Source organism: Geospiza fortis, unplaced genomic scaffold (assembly GCF_000277835.1).
Source record: "Geospiza fortis unplaced genomic scaffold, GeoFor_1.0 scaffold538, whole genome shotgun sequence".
NCBI classification, from domain to species: Eukaryota; Metazoa; Chordata; class Aves; order Passeriformes; family Thraupidae; genus Geospiza; species Geospiza fortis.
The window spans coordinates 3,762,497-3,783,077 of NW_005054368.1; the positions used below are offsets into that span (position 1 = coordinate 3,762,497).

General features: G+C 43.2%; 1 protein-coding gene across 1 annotated transcript; it reads left to right on the forward strand.

Annotated features, from left to right (window-relative positions):
• Positions 1-1,378: 1,378 nt before the first annotated feature.
• SLC6A4 (solute carrier family 6 member 4) lies at positions 1,379-20,575 on the forward strand. The gene is made up of 14 exons (XM_005424431.3): positions 1,379-1,656; positions 8,467-9,068; positions 9,758-9,892; positions 10,499-10,718; positions 11,114-11,252; positions 11,622-11,756; positions 13,445-13,548; positions 14,244-14,371; positions 14,667-14,779; positions 15,487-15,618; positions 16,614-16,713; positions 17,064-17,164; positions 18,523-18,690; positions 19,356-20,575. The coding sequence occupies exons 2-14, from the start codon at positions 8,612-8,614 to the stop codon at positions 19,428-19,430; spliced, it is 2,007 nt and encodes a 668-aa protein (XP_005424488.1). The 5' UTR covers positions 1,379-1,656; positions 8,467-8,611; the 3' UTR covers positions 19,431-20,575.
• The last annotated feature ends 6 nt before the right edge of the window (positions 20,576-20,581 follow it).

Here is a 20,581-nt window from a genome sequence, read left to right on the forward strand (position 1 = left end):
TTGTAAGCAGACAGAAAAAGTGAATTTGGAAAACCCACTCCAGTCTCCCGGCAGTGGTGAGCTGGAGATCCGTTTGGAAAGTAAAGGTGCAGATTCCTCATGCCACCCATCCTCCCAAGAAAGAAAAATGCTGCTCCCCAGAGCAGAGGGTCTGACCCACAGCTGGATATTTGCACACTGAACACTGTGCTGTGACCTCCAACAAGGTTTGCTGGGTGAGGCATGGCAGGATCTGTCCTTGCGATGCGTCTGGAACAGCACAAAGCAGAGGGAAGGTCGTGGAGGAATATCACAGGCAAGGACACGAACTGGGGGGGTTTTCCTGCCTGCAGCCAAGGGAGGTGAGCACTAATCCTGGTTATTTTGGAAAGCAGGACGCAGGAGGGAAATCCAGCCCAGCAGACAGAGGGTGAGTATTGCTGTTTGCACGAAAAGATCAATGAATTTCTACAGCAAGTGAAATGGAAAAAGCTCAATTTGATGAAACGGCCTTAAAAGAGTGCCCAGGACAGTAAATGAGAAAAAAAGCTGATTTCAGTGCGTCCCTCGTGTGTGGAGCTGCAGTGCCCGAGCTCTCCTTGAGATGGTGCAGGAGCCTCGCCCTGCCCGGCCGCGGCTCCGGCAGGGACCAGGGACAGCAGAGGAAAGTGCAAATTGCAGCTCTTCAGATTCCAGTTTATTTTCCTTTCAATTGTTTGGAAGAAGTCTCTGAAAACTGGCAACTGCTTACAGCAAAGCTGCTGCTGCTCCAACAATCAGCTACTCTTACTTATTACCCCTATTCTGCTTTTCCATCTTTTTTTCCCCCCCTAAATCTGCCACCTAACCTATGGCATTGACCTGTGATTTATGACCTTTTATAAACAAGTCGTGGAGTGCAGGAATGATGAAATCCTAGATGAAAAATACTGGAGAAAAAAATGTGTTATAAGTGGAGCGAGGTATTTGAAGTGGTGGTAGGAAGAAAGGAAATTACTTGTTGAGCTTATTGAGGCAGCAAAACGCTTGTAAAGAATTTGTGCTTCAAGCTTTAAAACCAAACTAAACCTTATTTCTTCATTAAAATAATGCAGCTATTCGGGATTATTGAAATTATTCTTTTCAAGAATTTAAGAGAATTGAAATTATTCTTTTCAAGAATTTAAGAGAATTGAAATTATTCTTTTCAAGCCCTTTTATTGTGATAATATCCCTGTCCTTCCTATCCTCCTGTAATCTACACAAATTTCTAATTCACTGACTCCCTCAAAACTTCGTTGTGTGCATCCTCATCCCCATCCTGTTATTTATATTTGTAAGAACATCCAGCAAAGCTGTCCCTTCCCAGGAAAGCTCCCCTTCCTTCTGCCTCTGCCTTCATTGGATCCTGCTCGCCAGAACAGATCAGAGCAGGCGAATGTAGCCACCCACCTCTAGGAGGAAAACTGAGCTGCAGCCCTGGTGAAACATAAAGTTTATTCGCCTAAAGTGACGCAAAAAATTCTTAAAGAGCTCTTTGGCAGCAGATTATCTGGCAATCAGACCATGTGAGGGGGACTGGTGTACAAAAAGCTGCCCAGGATGCTGAGGTGGCCACAGGCTGAGGTCAATGTGGCTGAAGGGGACTCGAGCCTGGATCTCTGCGAGGGCAGCGCTTCGGACCCACCCCGCACACAGGTACGCGATCGTTTTGTCTTTGCACAGCCATGGCTGGGCACACTTTTACACTTTTATGAAATTCAGACAGGCTCAGAGACAGCTGCTCCTCAGAGCTGCCCCCCTGCAGCAGCAGCAGCAGGCGCTGGAGTTTCATTAACTTTCCCTCCTCGTTGCATTTCTGTTATAAAATCTGAAATACGAGTGACAGGCTAAAATCTGTACTCTGGGTTTTGTTTGTTTTTAAACCAGCTTTAAGGTCTTTGACAATTTCTAAAACATTTTTTCATCTAACAAAGCTTTGGGGGCAAGAAAAGATACATTGATTTTGGTTTGAGTTTTTCTTTAGTTTTCAAAACTTTTAGTGCCTTTTATTTCTTTCCTGCTGTTCCACGCTCTGCTCTGTCATGTTCAGGCACTTGTCCAGCAGTTATGAATGTTGGGAGTCAAATGCCTGTAGCAGAACATGTCCTGACAATCTAAACTTAAAGAGTTTTGGCAGTCCACACAACTGCATTACAGATGTAAAGTTATTTAAAGCTTAAAAAAAAGCATTAAACTCTAAGGAAAAAATGAAGGAGAGCAGCAGAATCTGAAGGAAAAATAGGAAAAAAATAGGCAATTTGGGCTGTTATTTATTTTGAAAGGGTGAAGCGAGCTTTATTAACTGTATTAAGTTATATTTTAAAAGGTAAATGGTTCCAGCACAGTAAATTATTGAACTCAATGGGACAGATTTATTGCAAGTAATAAATCTCAAGGGTATGTCCTACATATATTTATAGTCAATCACGTTTACTGAAACCAACTGCCTTGCTGGGTTAGTTCAGTAAGAAATATGGAGTTTAATTAAGGAATGCAATGCAACTGAATATATAAATAGGCAAGGAAAACATGCTTTGATATGTCGAGAAAGCCTGGGGGAAAAGGGATCAGGCATTTAATGGATTTGGATTCTTGAAAATGTTGTGGCATTTTTTTAATGTGGGTTGTCAGACATTTACCAGGGAAGGGCTCAAACACTTGGGCTGCATCTTCTGGTGATTTTGATGGTGAAATAACCATAATTTTCTTGGAGAATACTTTGCAAATTTCTCATATAGCAAGTGACTGTTGTGACCATTTTCTAATTGGACAGGGTGTGATGAATTTCAGATGGCTAAATTAGGAAAAAACTACTCCAAAACTAGAACTTAATCACAACACAAAATTATTCCCACACATGGAAACATGCAGTGTGTTTAAGTTCTTTCCTGCTTTCCTCCATGGAAATATAAATTGCTGAGTTTTCATTAGTAACAGCCTAAAGAAATATTAATTCTGTGTCTGGATCTCCTTCCTGATGCTCATGTTTGAACTCTTTTCCCAGCCTGTGTGTTTGCAGCTCTGTATCTCACAGAGCTGACAGAACACAAGGAGCCCTGCCTGTGGGGTAAATGTTTCATGCAGAACTTGAGTAGGACTTGGAGCCCGAATTCAGAGCTGTAATTTGGAGATAGCCATTAACAAATCCCCTTCAGAGAAACATCATCTGTTACCAAGGGATGGTGCTCCATTTATTTAGTGTTTAACTTGCTGTGTTGTGGCCCTTCCTTCAAGTTTATATAAATAACTGGAGGAAAAATACAAAAGCAATATCATCCCCTCCAAGCTTATCTGTTTCCTTGCACTACACACAGACACTCTCAAGCCAAAAAAATGCATTTCCCCTCCTCCCTGTTCTTTAAATGACTGACACCAGTTTGGCAGCATTCCCACTACTGTACATTGCCTGCCTTCTCTACACAATTGTAAAGGTAAAAATCTCTCTTTCCTGATGCCTTTTCAATTTCAGACTGAGACAGGGACAAGGCTGTGATGTAAAACTCCCAGTGCAGGTTTATATTTCCCCCAAGTGCTGCTGTCAGAGGAATTCTTTTCCCATCTCACCCATGTGCAGCCTTATCTGGGAATACAGGAGTTAACCTCTCCTCGTGCCACTCTTTGGGAAGCAGCCTTCGAGGGCTTTCAGGGCCATTGTCTCACCAGCAGGACTTGCTGAGCTCACTCTGCTTTAGCAGGAACTTGAGGGAGCCCTTGGAGCCCTGCAAATACCCACACAAAGGAGATTTTGTCCATTTTGTCACCTGCACGCCCAAAGATTCCCCTTAAAACACTCCCAGGTCACAGTGCTGTGCCACAGTACCCAGCTTTTGTAACATTTAAAATCATTGGCACAAATCTGTCACAATTCACTGGACCATTAATTTCAGTGGGGTTTGATCACTCTTTATTTTGATTCTCTTCAACTAGAAAAGAACTTCTAAAAAAAAAAATCCCCTGAATAAATCAGTTTTCAGCTGTGGAGGGACGGTCTAGATATCAGCTTAGATCTGCTTTACACCTAATGCCCCAGTTCTGGGGCTCCCAAGCAGTTTTGATTATCAGGTTTTGAAATCTGAAATACAGACTGTCACACTTGCTAATGAGCTAACAGGAAAGGACATTCTGGGTGCTCATTTTTTAAAGAAATCAGTAAAAGTGAACGCATTCAACATCAAAAGGCACCAAATTCTTTTTAGCATTACGAACCTAAATATGACTTGTGTATGACACGCAGCAGGCAAAATTCACCATAATTGAGAGCAATGCAATTTAATTGGCTGAAATTTTAAATTTTTTAAACGAATCCTCACAGTATGGGAACGTCTATTCGGTGATACTTTGATTTAAGGGTTGCTCCTGACCTCTGCAAACTCAGAGGAAAATCATGAAACCTGCCTGGCTCATTTGTGGCTCAGAGGTGAGAACAGGTCCAGGCAAACAGCACAGCCCTCTCCTGCCTGGGGTGAGCGATTCTATCTTGTCAAACAAACTTCTTGCTTGATATTTGAGATAAAAGTAATGTCCTTGGACTCTTTCCATTCCTGCACAACTGCCTGGGTGAGCTGCAAGGTGTCATGTGAGTCAGGCGGCTGTAACTTCAACCATCTCAAATTCTTTGTGATGAATGCGAGATTCGGGTCAAGTTAGCAGGAATCATCCCAGGGTTTGATCCTGTTTGCCAACACCCTGGGCTCACTCTTCCTGAGGTTCAAAGCTTCAACTCCCTGCAAGTGCCTGCATGTGAAGGGCTGGGGGCAGGAGGATGGAGGAGCAGGGGAGGCAAGGTGGGATCTGAGTTTTCCTTTAGCCCGGCGAGTGCTGCTTCCCCACTTCCACGGAACTGGCGCGTGAAATAAGAACATCACTGGTGTGAAGCGATATTTGTACAAACCTACACATTCTGCAGCTGTGAGGGTTAAAATGGGAGGCACAGGGGGTGGGTGAGGGCTGGGGAAGGCTCTGCAGCCCCACCTCAAACTCAGCAGCTCCCGGTGACTCCGCATCTGCCTCCCTTGCTGATCCCGCTCTTTGCTGCTCCTCAGCCCCATCGCTCTCCCAGACACATTAAAAGCCAATTCCTCCTTTAAAAAGTGCCGAGAGCTGGAAAATCCCGTTGTTGTGGTGCTGGGAAGAGTTGTTTACTCTGTGGCAGAGCATGAAAGGCGAGGGATTCCCGCAGTGCCGGGAGAGGTCACTGCGAGCCTCCAGAAATAAACAGGAGATGCTCCAACACTTAAAACTTGAACCGGGCTCCAGGCCAGGGATGCTCCTCGAGGATTGCCGGGCTAAAGAGCCGGATTTGTGCATCAAGGAATATGCGGGGATTTTACTTCTGCAGTGTTCAAGCTCATCTCCGTGTGGGAGAGAAATAAATATAATTAATGTCTGATGTGAACTGCGTTGGTGGCTGCAGCACCACGTGTGGGAACACATGTCCTCAGTTATCCATCCGAGTGTTTTCAGCAAAGCCGGGAGAGCTGTGCAGGACGGCAGGGTCACTCCTCCTGAGTCACTCTTTGCTCAGGGAGGGTGACATTCCCAGGGCTGGCACCGTCCAGGTGCTCCTGCAGGGAGCTGCCCTGCAGAACAGCCCCAGCTCAGGGCACCAGGGCCTCCCCGGGGAGCAAAGTCACAAAGTCTGCCAAGCACAGATCAAAGGGAAACGAAAGCACACAGCTCTGTCGTCTTCCCTTTTTTATCTCTTTTTCTCCTGCTGCTAATTAGGGCTGATAAGGAGCCAAGGTGCAGTTATGTAACAGCAACCTTTGTGACAGCTCGGATTGAAAACAGGCAATAAAGTTATTTCTGAGATCACTGCTGTCATCATTCATTCACCTGAATTGGGGATCTGTGCAGAAAAGTGGAGGCTGAGGTGGGCAAAATCCTTCACTATTGGGGTCATTTTCCCCTGGATATCTTCTCTGTGTCTGAGCATGTTCCCCACCCCAAGAGCTCTCTCTGCAGCTCTTTACGCTCCTTGTAGTGCTCACAGTGCCTTCAATTTGTTTTTTCCTTGATTTGTAGCAAAGCAAAGAAAAATGTACATTCTCCCACATTTTTCTATGGTGTAATGAGATAATCTGAAGCTGTTCTGCTCGCACGTGCCAACCATTCCCCTGTGAATTCCACTGTGTAGCCGTGGACTTCATCACTCCAGAGATTTCCCAGGACAGCTGACAAGCTGGAATTCCTTTTTCAGAAAGAAATCGTTCTGATTTCACCTGGAGCCCCTGAAAAGCCACATGTAATTTCGCATATTTGAGGCTCAAACTACTGAAAATTCAACCAAAGTATTTCAAATAATGTGATTTTTTTTTCCTCTGGTGTGCAGAAGAACAGGAGAAGGAGTTTAGGTCTGGATGGACAACAATCCTGGTTGTCACAAATCTTGGATATCAACAATACATTCCTTGACCACCCCTTAGTAAAGAAAGCAGTGAAAAATGTGCAGAAATAAAGAGTTTTACAAACACAGTGAGAGTTTAAGCCTCAGGTACAGAAAAATCAGTCCCAGGAGATAATGCAGTTAAATCAACATCCTTTACAGTGTTCCCATTTGTGGGTGAGAGGTGTAAAGTCCAGAAGGGCTCAGGTTACTTTTCCATATTCCCACCTGGTATTTACCATGCTCTGTACAAGGGGAGGACAGGCTGTGGCCTTCCCTTGGATTCCTCTGTGGCCACCAGGGCTGTTTCCATCTCCAGAACCTCTCTTGGGACATTTGGAAGGCTTTGGACTCCAAAGGCATTCAGGTTTTGTAGTCCTGCAGGTAAAAGAGAACCTCCTGTTCTTTGCCCTGGTGTTTTTCTCTAGAACTTGAAGATGTTTCAATCTTTGTGGGTAATTAATTAACAGCAGTGAAGCACCTGCTCTTGTAAGAATTCACATTAATGATGCACTGCCTGCTCTATGACAAAAAAAGAGACTATTTAGGTAGAGGCAGAATGTAAACCTGAAGAACTAAATATTTCTGAAAGTTACAAGAACTATTTTCAAGTGAATTTTATCTCAAAACCATCCTCCTGTTTGCTCTGCAGCTCAATAACTTTCCTTCTCTTTCTGCTTGCGCTGAGAAATGTTTAGAAAAGGTTTGATAAACTGTCTTTGCAAAAGATGGAAAGCTGGGAAAAACTTGAGTTTTAATAGCTCTGATAATCAGCAAATTCTAGAAATAAGCAAATCATATGTCTTCTCTGCTTTAGTTTTTTCCTGCAGTTATAAGTGAAATAATGCTCATTTTTCTGCTAGGATGTGACAATGACATTTACTACCATGATAAAATGTTTTGAAAGGGAAAAATTAGATGTAATAACTTGATCTTGGCATGGTGTAGCTTGTGTGACTCTTTGCTAGCAATAAAGCAGGGTTACTGCCCTGGGGAATTTACAGCACGGGGGATCAGCTCCTGTTCCAGGGTTTTCTTGGGTAAAGGCAGCTGGGTGTTTACCTGAACAAATCAGCAGAAAACAAAACATGACCTGCTCCCAGAATCACAACTCCTCTGCTCTCTTTGTTCTGCAGGAAGAGTTGATTGTGTTGTAGTTTATTTCAGGATGGTTTATTTCCCTTGGATTCTGTTTCCAGCACACCAGAAGAGGGCAGAGAAGCCGGGGATCCTCCCAGTGCCTGGGATTTTTGCTGGCAGTGGGCAGGAGCACAGGAGCAGTGCCCACCACCCTTCCCAGGGCTGGCACCACAGTGTCAGCAGATCCAAACTGATGCTTTATTTGCCCAGAGAGTCAGATAAAACCAGGGACAGGTTTTGTCCTTTAGACTCACACGTTAGTTCTTAATGAGAAGAATCAAATTGAAGTTTATGACCTCTTCTTGTTATTGGTGTTGACTGAGTCTCAAAAGTTAGTTGATGCAAAACCACAGAGATTTAAATACTTTTCTGAAGTTTCATTTAAGCCCTCCACATGTGCTGCTAAACAAAGCAGACACTGGGATTTCTCAAGAAAGGTGGTTATGAAATGTAATTTTTATATCCACAGTTATCTCGTATTTGTTTAACGAATTCTTTTCCCTTCATACTGGGTGAACCTAGAAATAGCCACAAGATGAGAGGATGAGTTGCAGGATGAACTTAGGAAAATGAAAATAAAAGTCCCACTAATCTCTGCCCTCAGTTTGCAAACTGGGAGTCCAGCAGTGCTCAGAGGAGGAGGTGATACCAGAAGACAGCAGGACTGCGCCTGGGTGTGAGGTGCCCAGCAATGCACAAAGTCCAGCAGATCCTCCTGAGAGGGTGTGATCCAGGTACACCAGGTTCTGCTGTCAAAGAGGATGATTTCTTCCTGCCTTTTTCTGGACAAAATCCCAGATTATCTGCTCCATGATCCACATTGCATGCTGTGATGGTTAATTACCTCTGTATTTTAATCACAGAATCTGCTGGCTGTATCTTGAAAATTACCAGCACCAGTAAAGTTTGTAATGGATTTTCAACTCTTTCTCATTTCTTAGATGGTGTTTGTGCCTTCAAACTGATGGATTTAAGTATGGAAGAGGAATTCTAAAAGTGCTGGGAGTAAAGGTGTGGGAAGCCAAACCCCGAAGGGACCCTGTGGTGCTGCCTGTCTGCAAGTGACCAGAGCAAATCTCAGCAAAAATGGAAAAAAAGACCACAAGCAATGAGAAAGAGCCCCTGACTTCCAAGAAAGACGCCTCAGACTGTAGCAAAGGAGAAGATTGTAAAGAGAACGGACTTGTGGTCAGGAACCCTAAATCTGCCCTGCGGCTGGTGGAGGATGGCAACAAAGCCCACCCGAGCCAGGGGGACAAAGGGGAGGCAGCTCAGATCTCCAATGGTTATTCAGGGGTTCAGAGCTCAGCTCCCTGCAATGGAGAGGTGGAGGATGCCCAGGGCACGGCCCCAGCAGCCACCACCACCACCACCACCACCACGTCCACCACCTGTGGGGCTGAGGCTCAGCAGCAGCTGATGGAGCTGGAGGACAGGGAGACCTGGAGTAAAAAAATTGACTTTCTCCTCTCTGTCATTGGATATGCAGTGGATCTGGGAAATGTGTGGAGATTTCCTTATATCTGCTATCAGAATGGAGGAGGTCAGTGCCCACTTGTGTTCGTTGTTCCTCAGGGCTGAATTTCTTGGTTTATAAATGGATGATTTAGTGGCTTTTAAAACACTGTGTGTAACAAATGATCAAGGAGAAATTATCCACTGAAAAGCCTAAATATTGGGATAGGATAGCCACAGAAAAGCTGTTTAGCACAGCACAACTAGAAGCTGAGAATCAGGTAGGTGCAGAGCCACACTCCAACACCTCAATCCCTTTCCCAAGGAGCATTTTAAAATCTGATAAACCAACATGTCTAAACCAACTCATGAGGAAGGCTAGGTCTTTGACTCACTGACATAAGAGACAAAATACAAATCTAAAATCTAATCAAGGACATCTTAGAAAGGACTTTCATCTCTCTGATGTAACGAAGGCATTTTATTGGAGAAATTAATGATTTTATCTGTAGCCCATCTCACTGCTGTGAGAGTCAGTGGAGTCTTGGTGAATCCTGTGTTGCAGAAATGTGAGAAGTTTGGGCTGGGTGTTGCTTCTTGTTCACACTGTTGAGTAGTTATTCTTATGAGAAATCCCACAGTAATTCAGAGGTGTGCTGGCTAGGGGGGGATATGCATTTTCCCTGTGAGATAAAAGGAACTCCTGTTTATGGAGTGCTGGTAATGTTGGAGGTGAAGTCTGTGAAGAGTTAAAATCATCTGCTTTCTCTCTTGCAGGAGCATTCCTCATTCCTTACACAATCATGGCCCTCTTTGGAGGGATTCCTCTCTTCTACATGGAATTAGCACTAGGACAGTACCACAGGAATGGCTGTATTTCCATCTGGAGAAAAATATGTCCTATATTCAAAGGTAACAAAGGGAAATTGAACTTTCTGAATAACTGGAAAATTTTCCTATAAAGGTGGCATTTCGGGGGCGAAAAAAGAAAATCTCACAAAGCCAAGTAAGACTTGTTCTGCACAAGATTTTGGCTTTATAAAGAAAGCTTTCCCAAAACTCCAGGTACATCTGAACACGTGTGTTACTCTTGTATACACGTACAGTATGCAACTCAAATTGATTAGAGAGAGGCTGACCAAGCCTAAAATGATAAACAATAAAAAGAACTGCTCTATATCCTCACTTACTCTGGTTCCCAGTGCTGAAGCTCTGATCCTGTCTTTATATTTGCTGAGACTGCAAGATGCCTATTTCTAAATTGCAGAAATTTAGGAACACATAGAAAGTATCTCTTTATAAGAATGTTCTGTCTTGATTAAGGATGCTTTGCTGGAACCAGACTATTTCTAAAGTCACAAGAAATGCCAGTGTTGTAAACCCTTGGGAGGGTTTACAGCTGCACAGCTGCCTTAGACAAACAGTTGTTGATGTGATAACCAATTATTTTCTCTTTTTTTTTTTTTTTTTTGCCTAAAACTTAGACTGACTGAATGCAATTCTTTCCTGCCTCTCCAGGAATTGGCTTTGCCATCTGTATCATAGATCTTTACGTAGCCTCCTACTACAACACCATCATGGCTTGGGCTTTTTACTACCTCATCTCCTCCTTCACGGCGGAGCTGCCCTGGACCAGCTGCACAAACCCCTGGAACACAGGAAACTGCACCAACTACTTCAGCAAGGACAATGTCAGCTGGTCCCTGCACTCCATCTCTCCTGCAGAAGAATTTTATACGTAAGTGCATGTAAGTGAGGATGGTGGTGGTAGCCAGACTGCTGGGACATCAGCAAGGTTTTCCTCAGAGGCCAGCAGGGCTGATTGTTGATGCACTCTCTTCAAATCACTGGATTTTTGTAGGGGGTGTAAGCTTAGGGTGCATGGGGTGTGCTCTGTGTTTTAGGGGCTCCCCAATTGCTGTCTGCTGTCACTTATCATCACTGGTGTGCTGCTAATATCAAACTTTCAAGTAAAATAAAATGAATCCAAAATGTCATGACTTTGAAGGCTGCTTATCAAGATCCCAAGGTTCCTCGTAATGCTCAGACCACAGTATGGGACTGTGAAATGCACATTTAATGTAAGCATTTGTTTAAAAAGTATCTCTGCTGTGTTTTTCTTTCCTCTTGCAGCCGCCAGGTTCTGCAGGTGCACAGGTCCAATGGGCTGGATGACCTGGGGGGCATTAGCTGGCAGCTGACCCTCTGCTTGCTGCTCATCTTCACCATTGTGTACTTCAGCATCTGGAAAGGGGTCAAAACATCTGGCAAGGTGAATGCAAAAGCAAGACACAACAGCTTGTCTAGAGGCAGCTCTACCTGAGCCAATTAACTGTCAGGGGATCAGCTCAGGTTGTTTTCATGACAGGATTATGGGCTGATGTATTTGGGGAGCACTCGCTGTACAGTGACTGCTACTCTAAGCAATAAAGAACAAAAATAAGTGACACCACTGTTCTCTGGGCAGGACCAACCCTGCCAGGGAAAGGGTTCAGATGTGCAAACTGCCTCTTTACAGACCTGCAGAGAAGCTCACATGAAGATGCTATAAATGCTAAGACATCTAATATGATTAACTAATTTTCATTATCCCTGCTGACTTTCTCCCCATGGCAAACACTCTCACCATGTTTCCCCACAGGTGGTTTGGGTGACTGCCACGTTCCCTTACATCATCCTCTTCATCCTGCTCGTGAGAGGTGCAACTCTGCCTGGGGCTTGGAGAGGTGTCCTCTACTACCTGAAACCTGACTGGCAGAAACTCCTGGCCACTGAGGTAAAGAACTTTATAAAAGGGAGACTTGCTTTCAGCCTATCTGTGTGTGTATCACCATAGATGCACAGAGCATGAGTAGCATGGACCCAAAAGCCTGAGCCCATGCTCTTTCCATAATTATAAAGAATTTTAAAGACTAGAGTCTACCCTCAGTTTAGTTTGAACTACAGGCAGAGCTCCCACACAGTGGTTGAACAGAATGAGTTTAGATCTGATTAGTAGAAAACAGGTGGCCAAACACTTTTTCACCAGGAAAATGGTGACCAGGCTGACACTGAGTGAGAAGCTGTGAGTGTTCCTACACTGCAACAAAATCCTTCCCCTGTGAGAGTCACACTGAGCAAATTGAATTTATTAAATCCTAACAAGAGGTGGAGCTGCAGATTTTTGGCTTAAGGGGATGAGTACAGCCCCACAATGTCCACAGCTGCCCCTATTTAAATAGTTCAGGTTACTGGGGCAGAAACTTGTGTCTCCATCCTGTAACAAGCTTTGGCAGATGAGCCCATGGACACCAACTAAACCCTGGCCCAGTAACTCATGTAAGTGCCTGTGGAGGAGGAATAAATCAGTCAGGCCTGCATACACCACCAAAATTTGACAGGAAAGCAGGAATCAGGACAAACTGAGCTAACCAACAAACCCCAGGCCCTCCAGTGTCTGATCCAGCCTTGAACTCTGTGGATGACAAGCAATCCATCAGGCTCAAGGCTGTGCTCACTCCACTGCCTCTGAAAGTGTCTGGTGAGGAGGGTGATGGAAAAACCCCAACGCAATAAATACTACAAACACAAAGATTAAAAATTTCCAATGTTTGCAAGTCTGCTGCTGCCCAGCTGATATGGAGAGTTTTGAATGAAGAGGAAATGAAAAGACACCAGTCTCTGATAAAGCAGCATCTCCAATAAGGAACCACATCTTCTGAAAAAGCAATAAAGGGCATTGATATTGTATTGGATGTATCTGGAGTGAGGACAGCAGATTGCAATCTGTGTGTGGGTGATGACAGAGCTCTGTCTGGGTGATACAGGATGGCCTCACACGATGGGAGAGAATATTAGAAATGAGTTGTAATGAACTCCATGTTTCAATCAAAAGAGAATAAATGAATGAGGACTTTCACCTTCAGAAAGAGAGCTGATATTGTACTTTAGAACATTACTCATTAGGGCTGTGGCCACTTTTCAAGTACAACAAGCTTTTCATAACAAGATCATCACACTTGCATCTGTCACAGCTACAACAAAGCTGAATTGAGCCCCAAGAACCAGAACTGCATCCACACAGTCAAATGGATTTCCATAAATCCAGGAAAAGTCTACATAGCCTGGAGGAGACATTGCCAAGCACAGGGCTATTCCACAGCACACAGAGTTTGGTGGAAGATTTGGAAGACTTCAAAATCATGGTTATAAAGTTCTCCATACACGGCAAAACTTGTGTTAAATTGATTACAGGCAATTGACTGAATTAATCTAAGATGCTGTCAGAAGTGCAACAGCTACAACAGCTCCACAACAAACATTCATATTTCAACATCTCTCTCAACAGAGCGTCTGTTAGATCAGGACTAGGACACAGGCAGACCAGTGAAACACCCTTTTGTAGACCTAAGTGATATTCTGAATATGCTAAACTCATTCAATCTGTTCCACGGCATTTTTTTCTTGGCCTTCAATATTTTACAGGTTTGGGTGGATGCAGCAGCTCAGATTTTTTTCTCCCTGGGACCAGGCTTTGGAGTCCTGCTAGCTTATTCCAGCTACAACAAATTCCACAACAACTGCTACCAGTGAGTTCTACCTTATTCTATAAGTAAAATCGAGTTAAAAAATCTAAGTGTGGGTATTTATGAAAAAGAAACAGGGTGTTGTTGAAAGGCACTAAATTGTCAGACCTGTGTACATAGAAATCAGAAGCAAGTGTAACAGAGAACCTGCAATCTCAAGCATTTCTCCTCTGTTGCCTACCTTAAAGTAAGATAATTTTTACTAATTTTACAGCAAGAGGTCTAAAATGTAGAAACCTGCCACAACAAAATGGACTAAACCCATGTCAAACCGTCACATTGTAGTTATTTAATTCCAGTAGTCAGTTAAAAAATAAATTCATAGTCTCGAGCAGAAAGGCAATTTATGTTTTTTCCTTGTTACCTGAAAAAAAATCTATTTCTAACTTCTAAAATAAAATTCTCAATTCTTTAATATTCACGTAGTAATTCCTATTCTTTTAAAACAGCAGGATACAGCCAACATTCAATCCAGTGGCAGACTGATGTTACAGCACCTGTATGGATTTGAGAAGAAAAAGCAGTCATGGGTTGTTGGGTTTTTTCCCTCTTTCTTTCAAATCTGCTGCTCATTTTTTCCTTGTATTCCCCTAGCTTTTCTAGGAGTGTGTCTAGATTGTAAACCAAGAGGTTGTAAACCCTTTCTAGCAGACACAGATGAGTTAGGTCCCTGATGAGAGTTAGGTCTTCTGTTGCAGAGACGCTCTGGTCACCAGCACCGTGAACTGCCTGACCAGCTTCGTGTCTGGGTTTGTCATCTTCACCGTGCTGGGGTACATGGCTGAGATGAGGAATGAAGATGTCTCAGAGGTTGCCAAAGACACTGGTAGGTTAATGTTTCATACACATCTCAAACTGCTTCTAAGATAGAACAGATTTGTATATGTACTTCTAGATCGAGAGCAGCCCAAGTGATGAGAAATATTTAATGTATTATTCAGGATGCTGACTTCACTGGGCACTGTTACACAGTCCAGCCAACAAAATTAACCTATAAATACCACATATAAAAGCCAGATTTCAGATCTGCAGTTTCACAGCCATGGCAAAGCAGCCTGGGGGGAGAAGTTTTCCCCTGGGAGACACCATGTGCTAACAGTGATCCCATCTCTGTGCTCCAGGACCCAGCCTGCTCTTCATCACCTACGCAGAGGCCATTGCAAACATGCCAGCTTCCACCTTCTTTGCCATCATCTTCTTCCTCATGCTGCTCACGCTGGGCTTGGACAGCACGGTGAGTAGCCAGCAGGGGACACAGCCTTGGCCCCCCTCAGGCACCACAGAAACAGAATTACCAACACTGCACTGGCACTGAGGGGTTTGCAGCAGGACTGGCAGTGCCAGCTGCCTTCTGTAAGACAGCATCTGTTACTCCAATTTTTACCTGAATAGGTTTGAATGTAATCAATTATTTGTCGCTGTCATGCTGTGACAATTAACAAGACCCTGAAATACAAGCAAAGCACTTTGATTTATACACTCCTGGTTGAATGCAGCCTTCCAGGCTCCTTTCTTGCTTGTAAACTTACAAAGCAATTATGAAAATCTGGATTTTTTTTTCCACACAATTTGGATTTAAAAGGTGGGAACTGGAGATACACTAAAAAATTGTCATGTGAGTCTGGTTTTACAGGTGGAGAATCAGCTCCTTCCAGCAGAGCTGAACTCAGCTGATTTCACAGTCGTGGTCCTACTGAACCGCCTCTCATTTCTCCACATCCTGCTGCCTTTGGATGACAGGGCATCCCCACGGACACCTGAACAATAAATCCCCACCCTGAAGAGTTTTAAAAAGTCAGGAGGAAACACTTGTCTAAAACCCCACACCAACTCCAGAGCAGAACAAAGCACCAATGTTTCAGTGCTCCTTTAAGCACTCAAACATACTTTTGAGAGGTAACACTGCCCTCTATTTCCCAGTGACTTTTCCATGCTTTTCAGTTTGCAGGACTAGAGGGAGTGATTACTGGAGTCCTGGATGAATTCCCACATGTCTGGGGCAAACGCAGGGAATTGTTTGTCCTTGGTCTGACCATCCTTTGCTTTTTGGGGTCACTGGCAACCCTGACATTTGTGAGTATTTCACCCACCCTCAGCCTCCCTCACTTGCAGCTTCCTGCCAATGACACCTTGGAGAGGGCAGTCATTTTTTGAAGAGAGTTTCAAGAAAACAGATTGAACCTCCAGGCTGTTTTCTCTGTGCATTAGAAATCTATTACTTGGAATAAATGTGAATTATATTTCACTAGGAAATATGTTGCAAAATGATCCTCCTGCAACTCATCATGCGCTACACATCATAAATGGTGCTGCTCATCAGTCAGCAGACAACCAGCCACATTTTTATGTGGTTTATTTCTCATTCCCAAAAGCTCTGTGTTTAAAAATAACATGAATAGTTATTATAATCTTCACAATGTGTAAAATGTATTTTGAATTAAAAAAAAAAATCTAGTAATGGATTTCCTGGATCTTCCTCACTGTTTCAAGGCAGAAATCACCATTAGTCACATCAAATTGTTCCCATGGGGCTTGTGGATTTCATTCCCACAACAAGCAATTTTTGAATAATGAGTGTAATGACCACAAGGGAAATAGAAAGAAATACTTGGCTTTCCTGTCATGTTTCACTCTACTTGTTCATTTATGTGTAACTTCCTTCTCATGTGAAGTGTTTGCTGTACAAGGATGCCGAGTTCCTCTGCAAGAGGTCTCCTCCTTCGTGGTTCTAGATCCCAAATGGAAAGAAAGCAAAGCAACACTTTATTTATTTGCTGTTCAGTAGCTATGATCCCTGGGGGAGAAAGAAGAGGGCATGCAAAAAGTCAAGCTGTAAAATCCCCTTTGTTCACTAAAATCCAGCCAGAAGTGCCAGCAGATTTTAGCTTCCCTTCATGGCAGCCCCCAGGTGAGGGGTGGCCACAGAGGGTGAGCAGCTCACCAGGGTTTCCCTGGCAGGAACGGCCACAAAGTGACAGAACTGGGTGAATTCCCCACTTGTGAACGTTCTGCTCCAGCAGCAGCAGGGCAGCATCCTGGGCACACTGACAGCTTGATCTCTTTTCCAGGGAGGAGCATATGTGGTGAAGCTGTTTGAGGAATATGCCACGGGTCCAGCTGTCCTGACCGTCGTGTTCCTGGAGGCAGTGGCTGTGTCCTGGTTCTATGGTACCTCCAAACACCCCAACCCCAACTCCTGAGCTCCTGCAGCTCAGCATTGCCTCAGTTTCTGCAGACAACATCACCCATTCCCCAGAAAAAAGTTTACAGAAGCTTTTTACAGACTCGCTGATAACTAAAGCAGTGAGAATTAGTGTTAATTGCTCTCTGACAGCTAAAAGTAACAGGAGGTATAATTCAGAATAATTAAGGATTTAGTAAAATTAAGAGTTATAGGAACAAAATGGTCTTCTGGGATAGATTCTGAATTTACTTGCTGGGCATAAAAAAGTGTTGAGAATCTACTTAAGAAAATCTTAGATCTGCTGTCATCCCTCTTCTCTCACTTGTGTCCACAGGCATCACCCAGTTTTGCAACGATGTGAAAGAAATGCTGGGCTCTGCCCCAGGCTGGTATTGGCGAGTTTGCTGGGTTGCAATTAGTCCACTTTTCCTTCTGGTGAGTTTTCTTTAGAGCTTTTTCTTTCCAGCACCAAGAAAATCACCACTGAACAATGCAGCTCATTCTAAAAGCTTAATTCCAGAATTCTCTCATGAAGTTCTTTAGTAACAATTTTTGTTAAACAAAAAAGGCTCAATTAGTAAAAAACCCAATACAATGCTGCAAGGTCTTGTTACCAAATCACAGTTTTAAGGATTTTTGTAGTTGAATTAGCTGAATAAATCTGGATTCTGAATAACTCCCCCCCTGCCCTCTGCTAAACAAATTTACTTTGTTTTGCTGCCTTATGTTTACCTCAGCAAAATGTAGCAATAAAAGCTGATGAAACATACTGTCAGAGGAGGAAAACCAAGATAAGTAAATACACTGTCTCAGCAACTGCTGATGGACAACTTTAGAATATTCCACTTAAAATTTCCAGCAGTTAATTGCAACCATTATAAATCTATAATTCAGAATTGGAAATACTGTCCCAGTGTTTGGCTTGGCAGTGTTATTAATAACATTTGAACATAAAGTGTTCATTTCCTGATTCAAAATTAGTCCATGCTATCTTTTATTCTGACTGGCCTAGTGGGAGCAGAGCAGGTCAAGATGGAGCTTATGAAGCACAGAATGTAGATTTAAGGCCTACAGAGTGAATTCAACACACTTGTAATGATCAAAGCATAATTAACAGACCCTGATTTTATTACCCCTAGAAAGAGAAATCTACAAATTAAAATGTCACACCACAGTAATTTTTATATTTCTGTCCTCTTTGTAATCCTAAACCAGCAAAATAGAGAGGCACAGAGCTCTGGGGATGTGGTTACCAGGCAGAGCTATTTGTATTCCCCGTGGAAACCCACCTAAAATAAAGAAAGCTCAGGATGTAGGGTGTCATTTCTGTATGGAAGTTTTGTTGGTAAATCCTGAGCTTCTGATGATACTCTGGAAAAAAAAACAGTCAGAGATCCTTCATGGGTCAGTCCCAAATATTATTCCTGTAATATTCAACTAAAAGTATTTGTTGTTTCCTAAGGAATTTTTCAGTCATGAATGATATGCTCAGGAAGATGATCCAACAGCAGTAACTGAGCTGACTTTTTTCCTTTTCCTGTTCTGACAGAGAGCAGTGTAGAGTGGAGAGCATCTGCTTTGGGAAGGATCTGGTGTTTGTGTCATGATTTGTTGTTGATTTGTTTTAAATATACACTCATGTAATTTAGGATTCTTTTTCTGTGTCAACATATTTTTAATCTTGAGTCCTACTCATTTTCTCTTTATTTCAGTGCTGCACTGGAACACAGAATTCCCCAAAGTGTGCGCCATGAAAATCCACATATTCACACTTTCCCCTCTTTCTCTTTCAGTTCGTCACTTGCAGCTTTCTGTCCAGCCCTCCTGAGCTGAGGCTTTTTGATTATGATTATCCCTACTGGACCACAGTTGTGGGGTACTGCATAGGAACCTCCTCCATCATCTTCATTCCCATCTACATGATCTATCGCTTGGTCATCACCCCAGGGACACTCAAGGAGGTATCCCTGATGCTCTCTTGCTTCTGTTTGACTGTTAGGAAGGAGGTGATTCCTAAAAATATCATGGCTGGCTGTTCTGTTTGTGAATTCTCACAAATCTCCCCAGTTCTTACTGAGGCTGCTGACAATTTCTTATAAAATGTTGCATCAAGTAGTTTTTTAAGCTCTGATGAACTGGAGAGTCTTCCTAAAATTCACCCCAGACACTCAATATCCCTCAGCCAAGCAAATGAGGCAGTGAAAGGCTGGTTTCCTGGTGTGTATCTGTAAGAAAAGCTTGTTTTTCCTTCACACATTTAGTAAAATTTCTCTGCCATAAATCTGTACTGACAATACTGAGATTTCTTCTAAGTTTAAATAAATACCAGTTCATAAAGAATATATTTAGTTGGCTCAGGGTATCCCAGTAAACTGCAAAGTCCTAAAGCATTAATATGACATGTGCCAAGCTTTGATTCCAATTATGTTACAAATAATTTTAAGAATCCTGCTGTGTACTTCTATAGCACTTTCCATCTTCATAGTGCTAACAGAGGCCTGTAACACTCTTAAGCAGCTCAAGAGGTGAAAGTCAAAGTCATACTTTATTATTAATCTCTTTCTAAATGGCTGACATGATTTGTATTACCTCTAAAATCAATCAATTTCTGATTTCTTTCCAACAGCGTATTCTGAAAAGCATTACTCCAGAAACAGCCACAGAAATTCCCTTTGGAGACATCCGCATGAATGCAGTATAAGCTGACCTGGTTCTGGGGGAGGGAAGAGGAGCACAAAATATCATTTTCCCCCACCCCTCCCCCCAAAGAACCTCCTTTCCAGCTGAGACAACAAACAGAGTTTTCCAGGGAGGCTGCACCACTGGCACCATTGGGAAAGGTGATGCCTCCAGCACATTTATCCAAGCAATTCAAGGACATCTACTGTGCACTTCCAAGCAGGCTGAACTGAGCACTCACTGAGGAACACGAGGGAACATCCCTGCTCCGGGAGTGGCACCGAGTGCCTGCAGCAGCCCCTCCAGGACGAGCAAGGCACGGCAGGATTAGGTGTAGACCCCCAGTGTGTGGCAGTGCTCCTGCAGCTCCCTCCCTCCGTGTGATCGTTCGTACCGGGCAATGTCGTATTCGCTTCTAAGGTTCTCTACTTGCTTCAACTACGTGGGAAAATGCACAAATATTTCTGATAGCCATACATTACTCGAGTAACGCAGGGGTTTATACACTAGGAAAACAAAAATATGAAAGTTCCCTAGGTTGGTGGTGGAGTAGACAGAGGGAGAGGAAAAATGCTGAGCAGCACAGCTCTGCACACAACAGCGCACACAACTGGTAGCACCGACCTCATGTTCATTTCCTCTGGTTTGTAGGTGGTAACAATTTCTATTGTTTCTTGCATAAAAAGAATTACAAAAATATTTTTTGTGATGTTTGAGGCTCCACTTTCCTTTAGACCCAATCAAGCCACAAAAACTCAACAAGAGTTACTTGACAAGCCACTTAAGCTGCCAGCACTTACTGTACTCTTTCCATAACCAATCATTGTCCTGGCAGAGCTACAGAAACTAAAGACCAACAATGAATCTTTTTGAGTTCTGATGCCAAAACATACAATCTTAAAGATCTCTTTCTCTGCTTCACTTCCCTTTTTTTACAGTTAATTTCACACCTAAAATTTGCTAGAGTCAGCCTGTGGGGTTTTCCTCCTCTTTCCTAGTACAGAAGTAAAATTTAGAATAATCCTTTTGGCTGGCTGACAAAAGTACATTTACAACTATCCAAATCTACTCTGAAGGTTTAGTAGCTCATACTCCGATGTGACTCCATTGGCTTTTCAAGCTAAAGAAGAAAAAGAGAGGAATTTTTTTTTTCTTATCAAGAAAATGAGTAGA

Coding starts and splice junctions, on each gene's coding strand:
- SLC6A4 (XM_005424431.3), top strand. CDS start 8,612: ATGGAAAAAAAGACCACAAGCAATGAGAAAGAGCCCCTGACTTCCAAG. Junction 14,372..14,666: donor AGAGGTTGCCAAAGACACTG/GTAGGTTAATGT, acceptor TCTGTGCTCCAG/GACCCAGCCTGCTCTTCATC. Junction 16,714..17,063: donor GGCTGTGTCCTGGTTCTATG/GTACCTCCAAAC, acceptor TTGTGTCCACAG/GCATCACCCAGTTTTGCAAC.